Raw genomic sequence first — 18,132 nt, 5'->3', positions numbered from 1 at the left:
CAATCACATATTTTCAATACATGTATACATTAAGAGAGAGAGAGAGAGAGAGAGAGAGAGAGAGAGAGAGAGAGAGAGAGAGAGAGAGAGAGAGAGAGAGAGAGAGAGAGAGAAGGAGAAAAAGAAAGGAATAAAAAGAGTGTTCAATTGAAAATAACTCCATTGGAAATGGTGTTTGTTAGACTTTTATCGTTTACAATATTCTATTTTGGCCACATAAATTGAAATGTATGTCAACAAATAATCAAAAAAATAAAAAATCTATATAAATATTTAAAACAACTAGATAGACAGATAAAATAAATAATAAACACAAATAAAAATACGAATACAGAGAGGATTTTAAGTAGAAGCAGCATCAATGTCACTTTACATATGGAATGGTTTTTAGGAAGTTGTTGTTTCGGTTATTACGTTTGCAGTATTTTTTCAGATGCTGATCTAAAAAAATGACTTCCCAGAAAAACATGTTGTTGCTATTTTCGTGGTTGGAAGTTATAATAGTTGGTAGCAATATAATCATTGTTATTTTTACTGTTATTATCGAAGATTTATCACTTGGAAAGTAAGAGTATGGAGATAAGATAGGCATAAAAATAAGAAATAATAACGCTATGCCAGGGAAGATGGTTGCCTTCTTTCTGCTGGTTTTGTTTCACGATACTTTTTTTTTGTTTTCCACTTGGAAAATTTATCAGTGTATATTTATTTGCTCTAAATGATCAATAGACTATTATTGTAAAGTTACTGTATGGCTACGATGAAGTATCCAAATACAAGAACGTTTGCGCGTGTGTATGCGTTTGTGCGTGTGTGTGTGTGTGTGCGTGCGCACGTGTCTGTGAAGCAAGCCATAGTAAATTTGCATTGAAGATTAGAAAAATTTTACATTTTTCTGAAATGCAAATGACAGTTTAAAACAAGTGCAAGTTGTCTAAATGCAGGCAAATGATTGCGAAATTCAAACTTGAAAGAGATATCTTTAACTTCTTGTTTATTATTTTAAGAAACTTAGAACATTCTAGATTTCTAAACTTTACTACATACCGACGTGAAAATATCTAATGCAACGTCGCAGAGATTTAATTTATTATTGTAAATGTACAACGAACTAATGCCTTGAGCCATTTACAAGAATGATACAATTCAGCATATACAAGAATGATACATTTCACAAGAATGATACATTGATACATAATTAACATCACATGACTATCGTCATTAAAACAACACGGCCATCATCTTCCTCTTCATCACCATCATCATTACCGTCGTCGTCGCCATCCTTAGTTTTATTACATTCCATACCCTAGATAAATCAGTCATATAATGAAAAATAAATGATCGTTTGGCTTATTGGCTGGCTGATAATATTCGTTAGTTACACTACAGCGGTAAATCAATTCTGCTTTCAAATAATTAAGTAACGTCATTTATATTAAAAAATAAACAAACAAATGAATGCATTAACTAATTAACTAAATAAATAAATAAATAATTAACTAAATAAATAAATAAATAATTAACTAACTAATTAACTTTTGTTTACATATTTGATATAGAAGAATTAGTGAACAAACAGATTTGCCAAACTCAGGATACATTGCCAGATAATATCATGAAAATATATATATATATATATATAGATGTATGAACAATAAAAAAAATATTATATCAGTTAAAATAATATATTGATTATCAGTAAAATAATATATTGATTATATATAAATAATTACTCAATTAATCAATTACTAATTATTAAATGAGACATTAAGTAGGCATGTCTTGTTTCTCATAGCAGAAATCTATATAATATTAAACAATAGATCTACACACAAATATATATATATATATATATATATATATATATATATATATATATATATATATATATATATATTGGTAACAGACTGTTGTTAAAGCAACATTTCAAAAATTCAACACTACTTTCAACATTGTTCAACTTTTTTATATTCTTTTTAATTTATTAATTTCAGAGAAGTTAGACATTTTATTGTTTTTTAAAAAATTTTTTAAAAAAAGTTGAACAATGTTGAAAGTATTGTTGAATTTTTGACATATATATATATATATATATATATATATATATATATATATATATATATATATATATATATATATATATATATATATACATATATATATATATATATATATATATATATATATATATATATATATATATATATATATATATATATATATATATATATATATATATATATATATATATATATATATATATATATATATATATATATATATATATATATATATACATGTATTATTAATGATAATTTAATACTTGAATTATTTCATTATTTGTTTTTTAGGTAAAGTAAAGAACCAGGTTATGTTGTCAAATCAAAAAAAAAAAAATTTGGTTACAGTGAGTGTGAGACAAAGAGAAAATAAAAAAAAATTAAAAAAATTCAAAACTATGAAGAAAAAAAAAGAAAAAAGAATAAACCAAACAATAACTGCACTCTGAATATTTTGTTTCTACATTGTAAGGTAACTAACATTTTTTTAATACATCATCCGCTGTGATGATAAATTAACATCTTGTAAATAAAAACACCCGAAGTATTATTTATCTGGAACACACACAACCACACAAAAACAACCAAACACACATAACCACACAAACACACGCACTCACAAACACGCACACGCACACACACACAAATAGAGACATGAAAACACACTTATTTATGCAAATTAGTGATTATTTGAAAAACAACCAGAAACAATTTTATAATATTAAGAGACTGAGGTACTAATAAACCAAAAAAAAACTAAATAAAAATAATTATTACATACATAGCCTGTCCAGTGCTAAAGAATTAACAAAAATTGAAAGTTATTAAAAAATTCATGAAACCTTAAAATTTGAGTATATTAAAAATTCATTGATTCAGCGAATTATAATTAGCATAGCAGCATGATATACTTTTATAAAAAATAGAAGAAAAATAATTTTTAATGAAAAACAGTTCAAAATTTTGAAAATAAAAAAAAGAGAAAAAGTAAATTAAAACAGAAACCATCAAAAGTTTTTAAAAATATTACTTAAGCCATTTAAACAAAAAAAACTTATTCAATTATAACTTTAAATAAAAACTTTGTTAAAATAAAAATTTATATTGACTGAAAACTGTATTAAAAATATAAAAACATGTTTATTTTGAATTAAAAATTAATTCTATCCAACTAAAAAATAAGATGACCATACCTGACTGACAACTCTCTCTATGGTCCTCTCCCATGGTTGCTTATCGTAAACACCAATCTTCAAAAAAGTTTAAAAAAAATTTGAAAATCATCATTTAAATTTTAGAAAAAAATTTACCATTTAATTAAACGTTCATACATTTAAGTTTGTTTCTGACAAAAAATCCTTAGGAACCATCATGTAATTTCATAATTTCAATAAAATAAGACATCAAATCAAACAGCTTCAGTTTATAAAAATAGAGCATTATAAATCATGATCCCAATATCTATTGATATAATGATATCATGATATCAATATAGATAGATAGATGGATAAGTAATAACCATTTCTAACTATGAAACAAAGAACAACCACCTACCCTCTCCTGATATTCACCAATGGCACTATTCAAAATATTCATGCCAGTGACAAGTTACCTACAAGTCAAGTTGACAGCCAGCAGCTGTTCAATCTGGAAGAACTGTTGATTGAATGCTGATATTCAATAGTGGTTCTTCCTCTTCCAATCAATTAGAAAATTTAAAATTAGAGATGATCTTAAAAATGCTCTTGACTTCTTTAATTAAGCAACTAATTTCTAAAGCAAATTATAGCTAGAATAATTAAATTAGCTCTAGCTAAATGTTTCTAATAAATAAATAAAAAAATAATTCTATTCATTATTGATTGACTATGAGAGTATGAGACATTACATTACTGAGACTATATCTCACAATTAATTTTATTTATAATAAATGATTAAATAAATATTTAAAAATTAAATAATCTATCTATAAAATAAAAATATAACTTGGCTTAAGAATTAAATGTTGATTTTCAATTTTGATTGTCTGTGTAATACTGTTGTAGTGTAGTTGTAGTTCAATTCAAATATTACAAAATACGAATATTGTTCAATAAATAAAAAAAAAAGTAAATTATAATTTAATTATAATTATTTGCAATTAAGATTAATATAACTTAATTAATAATTTAATAATATATGATTATGCAACGTTATCAAATAAATGCACATTAATAAACATTCACATTCAAGTTCAACATCCACTAGAAACCAGCATTTATAAATGGTTGGCTGGTTGGGTGGATATTAGACATTCACATTTACGTTAATAACGGTTCTATGGAAGGTTCTTCGTGAATAATAAGTTGGTTCTTGCGTTTGAAAGTGGTTTTTGCGTAGTTTGTTGCAAATTGCTTAGCTAAAATAACATATAAATGTTAATCAGTATTTAATAGAAGATAAATTAATTTTTTCATTTTATATTTTTCAAAAACAAGTTTTAATTTTAATGAAGAATCTAAACATTTCAATGCGCTGTTGAATTACAATTGAGAATTCAGTTGCAGCACTCAATCAAACAAATTTGCCCAAAGCTTTTTTTCTAAGTATATAATATTATATTATTTTATATTTTTATAGAAGTCGTTTCCATTTCCAACATTTAAAATCAGTTATTTTAAATGTTGGAAATGGAAAAGCGGGCACTACACTGGTGTTATTTCAGTTCACCTTTCCGAATATTTAAAAGTTAGGAAGCCTGCTTCTACCCATGTATGTACACTAAAATATCAACTCAACGGGTTATCAAATGAATGGCTGATAGCGACGAATAGACAAGATACCATTAAATAATTGCGTCATCCTATCGTTACAGGTTGGTTTATTTAATTATATTTTATATTTTTATAAGAAAAAAGATCACCTTTTTAAGTAACTTTGATTAATTTTAAAAGACAACACAACACCACTCTAAACCAAACACTTGGTCATGTCAATCAAATGCAAACTTATTCAATACAATATATACACATACATTGAAATACCCATCCACATCTCATCAAAGTCAAAAACTCATGTTACATTATAAACTGAAAATAAAATCAATAATAAAATTTATAATATCTTATCATAAAATTCATTTTTATGTTTTGTTGTTTAAAGTATCACAGCATTACTACTACCTATCTTATCTATTATTAAAAATTATATTAAATATTTAAGAAATAACAACAAAAGTGGATACTAGATAAGGAAGGATAATAAGTTTTATTTACTACTTTACAGTTACTTTACATTCTTAGGCTATTATTCTTTTGTAAGTATGAAACAATTGAAAAATTTTGGTAACAAAAAGCCAGGCAAAGTTGTACTTTTTTGACTACCTTGTTATTTGTATTAAATTAAAAAATGTTTGTACCAGGGTGAGGATTTTTTTGGTTTTATTATTGTGTTATTCTATTAGTACACATGTACCTACAAAATCAAAATGTCTAACTTTGACCATAAAGTCTCATTCTTATCATAATAATAATAAAAAAGTATTTGAAAAGATGAACATTAAAAGACCAGTTTCAAGAAAATTAAGTTAACAAAATAAATGCAAGACGAAAAAAAAAACTGATAAACTTTGTAATTTTTCGTATTCATTTATTTCTGTTTGATGAATTTAATATAAATACTAGTTAATATTTAGTTTACAATATATTTTTTTGGCAGTATGAACAATATTCTAAAGAGTTTCAACAACACCTTAAAATTGCTCCCTGTTGTTAAAATTGTTGCAAAAAACATGAGTGTGGCAAACTTTCGATGCAAAAGATTCACAGGCAAGGTTGCCATTGTGACTGCCTCCACCCAAGGGCAACCTTTCATTTCATTTTATTAATTTATATATTTTATTATTTTATATATTTTATTAATTTATATATATTTTGATACATTTTGATATTTAAAAAGTTATTCAAAATTTTTCAAAATTCATTTTTCTGATAATTTTGACAGCATTAGAAAACCATTTTTTAGGATAACTTTTCCATTTTGCTGCTAGAATTTAATTGTGCTATGATTACACTTGAAACTAAATATAAATGCTGTATTAATATATAATATACACTATTTCATTGCTAAATTTTTTTTTCATAAAATATCATTATATTTTTATTAATATGACCTTGCAAATTAATTCTTTTTGAATTGTCACATCTGATTGACAGAATTGGATATGAAATAGCAAAAAGATTGGGCCTGGAAGGAGCTAATGTGATGGTGAGCAGTAGAAAGGAAAGAAACGTCTCAGAAACTGTTGAAAATCTGAAAAGTATTGGAATAAATGCAGATGGGTGCGTGTGCCATATCGGGAATAAGGTTGATAGGACTCAACTTATCACCAAAGTAAGAGTGCCCGGAATGATTTTGTGCTTGCATTTGAACAGTTTTTTAACAGTTTTTTAATAGTAATATTGGTTGTATTATAATTTTATATGTTTTTTTTGTTATTTTTATTATTTTAATTTCTTGTTCTTCGCAAGTCCCTAGAAAAATTTGGAGGAATTGACATTCTAGTCTCAAATGCTGCTGTCAATACTAGCATGGGGAATATTTTTGAAGTAAATAATAATAATTTAAATTTTCAGTTGAAATAAAAAAGTCAATTTCAATTAATTAAAAGTTTTTTTTGTTTTTTTTTTCAAAAATGTTATTATATTTTAATTTCAGACAGATGAAAAATCATGGGACAAAGTAAGAATTAGAGAAATGTTGAACTTATTTTTTGTCAGTATTAATTGCACATGAATAATTTTTCCCGTCACGTCATTGAAAGATTTTTGAAATAAATTTGAAATCATCCTTTCTGCTCTGTCAAGAAGTTCTCCCTCATCTCCAAAAGAGCAAGTTGGTTTTGTAACCTCTTTTTTCCCATTGTTTTTATCTCAAGTTGGCTTTAAACTATTCCTTCTCTCCTAATAATAATCTTTCAGTCTGACAACACTGACAAGAGCATGGATATATATAATATCCATGGACAAGAGCCCAGCAAATAAACTTGTAACATGAACTTACATCTTAAATTTCTACACTAATATCATTGGTTGTGATATTTTTAATTGTTGAAGCTGGCTTAATGTATTTACTTCCGAATAGTCGATCACTATCCTACTTTTATGAATTTTCAATTTAAATTAACTTTATTTGAGTGGTAATAGTGATCCACCATTATTATTTGTATACGCTAATTAACATTGATTGTGGGATTTCAGAGGTTCCATAGTTTTCGTCAGTTCCATTGGCGGTTATGTTCCATTTGAGGTAAGCCCCACATAACTCTTTTTGAAGAAATGTTTCAATTGAATTTCCAACATATTTATTTAAAACAACTATATACTGTTTTTGTTATTTATCTTCCACTTAATGTATATTTACTTCTTTGAGTGCAAAAGTATGGGGAAGAAATTGTGGATGTGTGTGAATGTGAATGTGAATGGTTGAGTGTGAATGTGTTTGCGTAAACAAATATTCATGAAATAATGGTAGACAATGATGTTAAACAATTACATGAAAAAGTTGTTGGGACCTTACTCCATAAGCAAGACAGCACTGATCAGTATGGTAAAGAGCATGGTTCCTGAATGTTCGAGGAGGAATATCAGGGTTAATGCCATTGCTCCTGGAGTCATTAAGACCAAGTTCAGTGCTGCCGTTAGTTAAATCCTTTACTTTTTTTATTCCTGTGGTTGTTCAGTTTTTATGTTAAAAATTTAATTTTAAAAATTGATCCAAAATGATAATGAGTCTTTCGGAATTGTTGGTGAAGATTTAAGAAAATTAGGCTGATGTTTACTAGTTTAATAAACTCATGTTTTTGAATATGTCAACGGTATTAATACGGGATTTGATTAATAAAATGATGAATGAAATGTGACGAATGTTTTGTTATTTCTTTCATTTGTAACGAACGAGTATGAAAATAATTCCATGCTATTAATACATTACGCTACTTAGCTCTGGAACAACGAAGATATCTGTGACTCCGTATTGTCCACAATCCCATTGAAAAGGTCAATACAAAATTGTGTTTGTTAGTCTCATGTATCTTAATTCTGAATTAACACATATGATTAGTTTTATTCCATTCGTTAATTTATCTGTTTATGTTGTACTTATCGACTCTGATGACGATTATTGTTTATATATTAAGCCAATTGGTCAATTGGTGTAATAGTTTATGGCGCCAGGTTCTGCGTTGCAATGACCTACCTGGTTCACTTGCAATTGGTACGCAATGCATGTGATGTTATCAAAGTATATTTATGCATTTTTACACACTTTGCTTTACATTTACCTTGTTAAAAGGCATATCTGGCCTACCAAATGAAATAAAATAAAGAGTACAGTTGAAAAGAACGTTTGTTCAAATGCATTTTAACTCATTTAAATGAGCCATCTAACAAATGAAGAAGAAATAAATCAGTTATAAATTGTACAAAAGGTAATAGATTAAACATATTCGATCAGGTTTGGAACGGGAGAAGACTGCGCAGGGGCGGTTGCCTTCCTGGCTTCATCAGATGCAAGTTATATTACCGGGGAAACCATTGTTGTAGCTGGCGGTATGCAGTCAAGATTGTGACGTCATTGTCACATGATGTGGTGTAACGTGATGTCATTGCCTGTATCAGTCACGTTATGTCATTGGTTGTTCGGGGTTTTGTGATATTTTTTTAATTTTTATTGGTAATTATTCAAAATTTAATTCAACTTTTTTGTCATCGTTTCTTAAATGATGTTGACGTTTTTTCGTCCCAATAATTGTTTCGATGTTGTTGAATACTAACTTCATTAATTCGTTGAGATGTTTTTTCATTGTATTACACTATACTTTTTCGATTCACATTTTTGTAGGACAGATTATTTTAACACAGCATAATTTTAAAAGTTAAATATTTCAAAACAGTTTCAGCCTTGTAATACGAATTTATTTTTACCGGACAGTTTGCGCTGAAATAAGCCATCTATGATACTTATAATCAGAATCGCTCAGACACTACACAAAATTGTGATCAAGTGAAATATTTGATTGGAGATACATCTGCAATGAATTTGATTTTGAACATGAATTAACTTTGAACTGATTGCTTGGCTGTGCGGTTTAGGCCCTACCTAGCGTCATAAATTGTTGTCTGGATGGGGTTTGTTATTGGCGGGCTGGATTGTTTCAGAGTGGATGGTTTAATGGAGGATGATGATGACCAGGATGTCTATTTTTAGTGTTGCTGACTGAATGTTCTTGTAACGACAGGTTGTCCTTAAAATGAAAAAATGAGATTGGATTCTTTAATTTTTTTCAATGCACTAGATTTGTCGTAAATCTCACTAGCTTCAGTGCTCTAACATTATATGCGCAAAGTCATTTAACTCTACCGCGTTGTTGCTTCGAGTTGCTGCTGCTGTTGTTGCCATTTAGGTTGTCTGATTAGATAACAAATTCATTGGAAATATGTAAGTATGCGGAAATGCTTCTCGAACTAAAAATAAATAAGAAAAAGAAAATGACGAGAATGAGTTGGAAGCACTGTTACCTGTGCCGTCAGCACTCGGTTTCTCGTGTTCGTGTGGTATTTATGTACGTGAGTGATTTTATTTGCATTGCAGTCTCTTTGTTTCCATGCGTGTGTACTTGTACATTTGCAAAGCCGTTCGTCTGTATGGTACGTCTTCATGCTACACTCAGCTACTTGTGGCTAGGTTCGATGCGTGCGTGTTTACTTTAACATTTTTTCCTGCGTTGGTTATCTATCTACGTAATGAAGTCTGAAAATTTCAGTACGTTTTGGATTGAAATAAAAATTCGAATTATGCAATATTAGAGCGTAACAGCAAATGGATGGCTGCAGAGTGGCGTGTCAACTAATCTAGTGCTCTTCCGATCGCAACAAGTATTTATGCTGGTGTTACATGATTTTGTTTAGGACTCCTATCTATTTACTGGTCTCCACTGACTGCGTGTTATCGTCGGTTTTACTGCCAAAAAAGCATTGTTATTATTGTTAGAATATTTTATTAACGCCTGACGCAAAACAAAAACATCAACAATTTTGGACATAGAAGCAGAAAATATACAGACGAGAACAAAGCTTTTTGGCCACATAATGGCATAAATAAATGGGAAGAACGTGGCAGATGCAGATTGTTCATTTATTACTTTTTGTCCCCAATAAACAATGCAACAAAATGTAACCAAATAGAAATGTGACCATTTAAAAATGCCACCATATAAAAATTGTTATTGCATTTTCTGCACCACGACTGCACTCACACTCCACTTCACTCCATTGCAATCTTTCTTCCTTCCTAGGATGACTTCTATTTCCTAATCTCCCCCTCTTCTTCACTTTTTATTCACCAACGCTAACTTCCCTATCACTTTATTAATTATCCCCCTCTAACTTATTATGCTATCGAAACTTATTATTTATTATTATTATTATTGGTAGTAGTAGTGGTAGTTGTGGTGGTGGTAGTAGTAGTAGTAGTCGTAGTAGTGGTTGTAGTAGTAGTAGTAGTAGTAGTAGAAGTAGTAGTAGTAGTAGTATTAACAATGCTATTCCAGTTTTTCTGTTATTATCATTAATTTTTTTAGTTCTTCCATATGTTCGTGTTATAATTTTTGTTTGGTCGAGTTTATTTTTGGTGGCAATTTGTTAATGACATTTTTATTTGTTTTTCTTTACGTTGTTTAATTTTATTATTACTATTATTGTGGTTGTTCTTATTTTGTTATTATTTTTATTATTGTTGTTGTTGTTGCTGTTGCTGCTGTTGTTGTCTTTGTTGCTGTTGTTGTTGTCGTCGTCGTTGTTGTTGTTGTGCTATTATTATTCTTATTGTTCTTATTATTATTCTTGTTGTTCTTATTGTTATTTTTTTTATTTATAGATATTGCAATTGTCCCGCACCATCATTAATCTCACTCTATTGTTTACATAAGCAATGAATGCTGCGAGCGATGACGATGATGTAACAGATGTCGACGACGACGACGATGATGTTGTTGTTTTTGTGTCGAGGATGATGACGTTGTTCTTGTTGTTGATGATGAGAAATAAAGGTTGTAATTGTGATCAGGAAAAGTTAATTGGTGACGTAGGTGATGTCGGGATTGGCACTTGCTGTGTGAGTTGCAGTTATGAATGAAATGCGACGTCAAGTCGGTGACAGATCAGTGGTGAAGTTTGTTGGAAGTTTTCAAGCACTTGAAGATTCGCACGGCTGCTTTTAACGTTGAATCAGATGTTAATTTTCAACAATTATGTTAAGATAAAACCTTTACGATGATGCCAAATTGATAGTTTCGATAATTTTTGATAGCGATTTCATTAATTAAAATAATATAATAGCAGAAGCGAGGTTACTGTTAATGAGATGGATGCAAATGATTTGATGACACTCGGATTGCACGTAATGTAAAAAAATTAGCTTAATTGCTAACTGTTTTGAGATGTTTGTTGAACTCTGTTTTTGAGAGTATGTGCTGTCGTTTGAAGGTATGTAATGTGTAATGCGTTTACTTACACGGGGGCGATGACGTTAGTCGTATAGTATCTAAGGATATCATGATACACCTGCAAGATGAGAGATGCTACGTAGCTCGGATAATAAAGAAAAGTATGATTTTTCATCATCTGAAGCCCTACGACTTCACTTTCGCCGTTAAAAATTCTGAAAAATATCCCTGATCGTTCCGCGACGGGGAAAAATATTTGCAGTAGGAGTTCCACGCTGATGAAAAAAGATGATGAAGATGGTGAGGATGAAGAAGATGATGAAGATGAATAAGATGATGGAAATGGTCAAGATGAAGATGAAAAAGATAATGAAGATGGTCAAAATGATGAAGATGATGATGACTATCTTGAAAATAATAAATTGAAATATTAAAAATATTTTATTAAATTGAAAACATCTCTAGCAAATAATGATAACGATGATAATGTTGATAGCAATTTGATTTGAACACAGATTTTTATGACAACAAACTTAGATGTAGAAAGTATAAGGCCATACGTTTCATTGATGATGATGATGTTGTTGTTGATGATGATGATGCCGATGACAGTGAAGAACAAGATTTCCAGAAATTGCATGCAATTAAACATGAGCTGCAAGTTGGAAATAATCAGAATGGTGAACAATTATGATGGTGAAGCAAGTGATAAAGATAATGAAGTTGATGAAGATGACGATTGTGATGACGACCGGATAGAGGCTGTCGTACAGTACATGTTCATGTGTTTGTTTAGTCAGTAGGAGTTTGAAGACTTCCAGCGAACGTATGTCGTGATTTTATTATAAGTATCGCAGAGATGATGGTATTCATCGTCATTTTTAAAGCACTGTATGTTCCGAACCAACAATAATGTGATGATGTGATGATCCGGATTTGTTAATATATCATCATCGTCGTCGTCATCGTCGTCATCACCATTATCAGCGTCATCATCTAAGCCAGTAGCAAGAAATTAACGTGTAGTAGGACTATTATAGTGACAAAAGGAAGGTGATGATAGTGATGATAATGATGGTGATGATGATGATGATGATTATAGTGGTGATGATAATGATAGTGATGATGATTGTGGTGATGATTATGATGGATGTGATGATGATAGTTGTGGTGATGATTTTGACTGAGCTAGCAACGACAGAATAAGAAATATGATGATGCAAGACTGATGATGATAATGAGGATGTGACGTAATAGAAGTTATTGATAATGATTGCAAGGCAACAACAGTCTCATGCCTGCTTACCTGTATATTTCAAGATGTACTCGATAAGCCTTTCTCTCTCTCTCTCTCTCTCTTTCACTCTCTCTCTCTCTCTCTCTCTTTCATGAGCTTCATGAGCTTCATCTTCCTCCTCTCACCACCATCATCATCTTTATCATCATCATCATCCTCTCACTACCATCATCTTCATCATCTTTTTCTTCTTCATCATCATTATCATCATCATCATTTTCACCATCATCCAGTCCTCTCGCCACCATCATCACCTTTTCATTATTAATGTTATCATAACTGTTATAAATAATAACATTATTTTTATTGTTATCATCTATCATTATATAAATGAACTGATAAATTCATATATATTTATAATTCTATATATAATTCTCTTATACTTCGAAAGAGGATATATATATATATATATATATATATATACATATATATATATATATATATATGAGAGAGAGCGAGTTATACATATTTATATAAAGTAGCTAAGCTATTATCACATCTTACTTATGATTTACTCATTTCTATCGAAGATTTATCATCACAAATTGTTATCATTCAGTAGCATTAGACACAGGCTCCTTTATTTATAACTATCATCATTTATATCATAATCATTATTTTTATCGTCATCATCGTCATCATTGTTCTCATCATCACTATCACCACCATCATCATCATCACTATCCCCACCGTCATCATCATCGATACCATCTCTTTCTTGGACTACGTTAAAAAAATGAAGGAGCTTATTAGTATAATTAATAATGCATATATAAATATAAATATTTTGTAAAAGTACACACACGCACACAAACACACAGACACACATACAGACACACACACACAAGCACAGACACACACAACCATACATATATATATATATATATATATATATATATATATACATATATATACAACAACTATAAATATATATAACCGTCATAAAATGTTGGCCGTCATAACTTATTAACACGAGACTTCATAGTTTTATCTTCAATCTTATGAAGTGCTTCACATGAAAACCTGCCAACCTACCTTTCCACCTACCTACCTACTTACCTACCTACCTACCTACCTACCTACCTACTTTTCCACCTACCTACCTAACTTTCCACCTACCTACCTACCTACCCTTTACCTACCCTTGTATCTGTTTGAAAGATAATAAATAATATTGCGGGCTGCGGACAGTTTTAATAAGAAATGGAGAAATTAAAAAAAGAGTTAATGAAATAAAACCAGAAGTTCAAAATTCAGTTTGCGCGCGCATGAGAATATGTGTGTGCGCATGTGTGCGTGCGTGCATGTGTGTGTGTGTGTTTGTGTGTGTGTGTGTTTGTGTGTGTGTGTGTGGGTGTAAAAAGTTTTTCGCAGCAAAATTTGCTTCATAGTTACCTGATGAGGGTGATTTAAAAATTATTAAGCAAACAAAGAATGATGAATATAATGATGACAATGATGCTACTATCAGTGAAAGTGATGATAAACAGAGTGACAAGATCAATGATAGGAGGAAAACGCTTGAGTGTAATGACACGGAGTGGAGGTTCGAAATCTCTCTCTCGAAGTGAGTGTTACCGGAAGGCAAATTTGTCAGTTATTAAGAATAACTATGTCTCTGTCTCTCTCTCTCTCTCTCTCTCTCTTCCCTCTCTCTCTTCTCTCTTTTCTCTCTCTCTCTCTCTCTCTCTCTATGTGTTGTATGTGTGTGTTGTGTGTGTGTGTGCGCGCGCGTGTGTGTGTGTGTGTAAGAAAGAGAGAGAGAAAGAGAGAGAATGAGAAAAAGTTAAAATATGAAAGGCAGGTAAACTGAAAAGACCTTTAGTCATTAAAAAAACGACCACTGAAAGAGAATAGGATGTAAATAGATGGAAATTGTTCTATTGCTGAAGACATCATTAGCAGCGTGGAAGAAGTTCTCCTCCGGGTCTTATTTAAAGGATGTTCAATCAAAGTAGTATTTGTCTTTCTTAGTGTACGTGCTTATTTTTTGCATATACATCTTGTGTTTGTGTGTGTGTTTTTGTCTGTGTGTGCGCGCGCGCTCTCTCTTACTTTCTAACTACGTGTATGCGTGTGTGTGTGTGATTTGTGTATGTGTGTGTGTGATTTGTGTATGTGTGTGTGTGTGTGATTTGTGTATGTGTGTGTGTGTGTGATTTGTGTGTAGCTGTACAATGAACACATATCTGCTGTCAAATCGTATATTTTTTGTATTTGTTTGTTTTGATAACTCGAACATTACCACCACCCGTCCCAATGAATGAATGTAATTATCTGATTAAGTAAAATAAAATGATATCTTAAAAAGTGAAAAAATGAAAGTTGTTTAAACGTTAACTTACAAAATATGTAGATCTCATTTGTGAAAGTAATGAATAAAAATTAAAAATTTTTTTTTCCATAATTTGAAAATTTCCTGCTGTGAGACTTCATCCATATTTATCGTGAAGAGAAATTTCATTTGCAGACTTGATTAAAATCTTGGACGGAAAACTGAAACTTTTGATTTATTGACAAGTTTTATTTTATTTTCCAGATTATTAAGGAAAAGGAAGACAAAACAAACAGCAAGCTAGAGTACATTCCACCTCCAGCAGATGTTACTGCTTCCATGTTATGTTAGAGAAATACTCTCTAAAAATTATAAATAGATGTACCAAATATAAATATCAGTAAATCGCGAATTTCAAAAATGAGTGGAGATGAATAACTCATGGATGATTGGAATAGATGTAAGCGGACGAGCGTTTGTTACTGCGTGTCAGTGTCACCCGCTAAATCTTACATACCCGTAACGTAAAAAATCGTACGTTCCGTCAGAGAACACGCGCACATCTCGCATTCCTTCTTTGCTCGTCTTCTCAACTGGCTTGTGACATTTTATGTCACTATTATTTTAGTCTAAACTTACCAAAAAAATAGATAGACAGATATTGTTTTGTGGATCAGTTGTTAAATATTTTTCTTGATTCAAAAATATCAAACATGCATTTAGAATCTATAGAAAAAATCCTCGTTAAATTGACCTTGATGTCATATCAACATACATAAACATGATTTATTGAACTTGAGTGCACATTCATACATGCACTATACGCATCTGCGTGTGTCCGTGCGTACAAGTATGTGTGAGTGTACGTGCGTGTGTGTATGTGTACGTGTAAAATTTGTATATACACAGTACACACACGAACTTATACACACCCAGACAGCAGACATACACGCAGATCATACAACCAGTCCATTTTGTATTGATTTAATAGGATTGCTTGAATTGAAAGGAAGTAGTGAAATTTGCATGTGGTGATATGGGGATCAAAATTAACACCATAAAGTAGATTAGTCTCAAGCAAATAAAGCAACGTTAAATGCACTGGAAAAAATCCTTCACGTCTGCAGGCAGACGCTCACGGGAGGAAAAAAACAGCCGCCATTCCAGTAAAGATCAAAACGTTTTTTTTCATTCAAATTTTTCAACTTTTTTTACATTCATCGTCTTGATTTTGTTAAAAATAGCGCGAACAAGCGACAATCCGTCGTTAACTAATTAACTTCAAAATATGGAAGTTTCAAGGGTTGAGTTTCGAAGGTTGATTGAATAACTGCTTGGAAAGAAAAATAATAATAATGTTGGCGACCAAAACAGCAGCTACAACAACAAAAACAACAACAATATTAATAATAATAATAGTAATAATGAGAACATCCTTTTATTTTCTAACTCCACATACCAAATATCAACAACGAAATAATTATAAAATCCTATTAATCTACAATGCTCGTCACTGCAAGTGAGTACTTTTTCGAGGGGCTGGTTTAATTGTTCAATTGGGGTTCAATAATAATAATAATAATAATGAAAACATATTTTATTCTCGGAAGCATCAACTATGGCGAAAAAGATGAAATGAAAAAAGTCTAAAAGAGATTGAGTCTAAATAATTATAAAATAAATTGTTAAAATAAAAGTAATTAAAAATAATAATAATTTTATTCGTTAAAATTTTAAGACGCTGTCTTTTTATTGACTCGAAACAGGCAGTTGACAATTTGTTAATACTGTTACATTTATAACTATCAATTATAGTCATTACAAAAAATTTTCAGGCAATCCTTGACCGATCCCAAGCATGTCTGTATCTCTGTAATAACAATATCGAAGTTATGATAACAAAATACTAGATAAACACACACACACAAACACACACACACATAAACACACAAGTGAGCACACACTCATACGCACCATTTTCTCGTTCTTTCTTTCTCTCTCTCTCTCTCACGCTCTCTCTCTCTCTCTCTCTCTCTCTCTCTCTCTCTATATATATATATATATATATATATACATACATATATAATGTATATATATATTTATTACATGTATGGAGATGAATATGATAGTATGGAATGAATGAATGGAAGGATGAATGGAAGGATGAATGGAAGGATGAATGGAAGGATGAATGGAAGGATGAATGAAGACTCCTGTCAGCGCATATATATTTACAGCATTTTCCATGGCAATATCAAAACTAAATGTAACCAACAGTTGATACCAGCGCAACAGAAAATGACGATGATAATGATGATGCTAGAGTGACGATGATGATAATGATGACATTATAACGTTGATTACGATGATGATGTCATTGTAACGATGCTGACGATAGTGTTACAGTGATAATGACGAAGTCGATGACGTCATAATGATAATGATGATGATGACGACGACGATGATGAAGAAGTGAGTAAGGTATTAGCTGTGATTTTTCCGTCATCTGAGGAGAGATGCCTTCTGCACCTGTATTATCATAGATATATAAACATTTTTCTCATAAAGTTTTTTCAACTTTTCAATTTTTTATAAGTCGAATTATTTTTAAAATATGCCGTAATGTTAATTTTGAATTATTCCTGGTAAATAAAAGGTTGGTTCATTAATTTTAATTAATTAATTGTTTAATTAATTTCTTTATTGTTTATTATTTAAATATATTTTATTTATTTGATACTATGTCGTAATCAATCAATCAATCAATCAATCAATCAATCAATCAATCAATCAATCAATCAATCAATCAATCAATCAATCAATCAATCAATCAATCAATCAATCAATCAATCAATCAATCAATCAATCAATCAATCAATCAATCAATCAATCAATCAATCAATCAATCAATCAATCAATCAATCAATCAATCAATCAATCAATCAATCAATCAATCAATCAATCAATCAATCAATCAATCAATCAATCAATCAATCAATCAATCAACCAATCAAAC

At 30.3% G+C, this 18,132-nt stretch overlaps 2 protein-coding genes across 2 annotated transcripts in view; one reads left to right on the top strand and one right to left on the bottom strand.

Annotated features, from left to right (window-relative positions):
* HELRODRAFT_70780 (hypothetical protein) overlaps window positions 1-3,316 on the bottom strand; it is a gene marked incomplete at both ends in the record, with an annotated part of 8,213 nt that extends 4,897 nt beyond the window's left edge. The window contains one exon of the mRNA XM_009032920.1: window positions 3,257-3,316. Within this exon, the coding sequence (XP_009031168.1) occupies window positions 3,257-3,316 (60 nt within the window). The remainder of the gene's footprint in view (window positions 1-3,256) is intronic.
* Window positions 3,317-6,257: 2,941 nt separating this feature from the next.
* Window positions 6,258-8,670, top strand: HELRODRAFT_70909 (hypothetical protein; the record flags this gene model as incomplete). Its single annotated transcript, XM_009032941.1, has 8 exons — window positions 6,258-6,434; window positions 6,572-6,649; window positions 6,759-6,782; window positions 6,865-6,935; window positions 7,301-7,349; window positions 7,605-7,739; window positions 8,043-8,098; window positions 8,556-8,670. Coding segments are annotated over 8 exons (705 nt in total), but the record flags the coding sequence as incomplete, so codon positions are not given.
* Window positions 8,671-18,132: the final 9,462 nt, after the last annotated feature.

The sequence above is a fragment of the Helobdella robusta genome, assembly GCF_000326865.2.
Source record: "Helobdella robusta unplaced genomic scaffold HELROscaffold_9, whole genome shotgun sequence".
Classification (NCBI taxonomy): Eukaryota; Metazoa; Annelida; class Clitellata; order Rhynchobdellida; family Glossiphoniidae; genus Helobdella; species Helobdella robusta.
The sequence above is the reverse complement of the archived record's forward strand: the minus strand, read 5'-3'. Positions and strand labels throughout refer to the sequence as shown.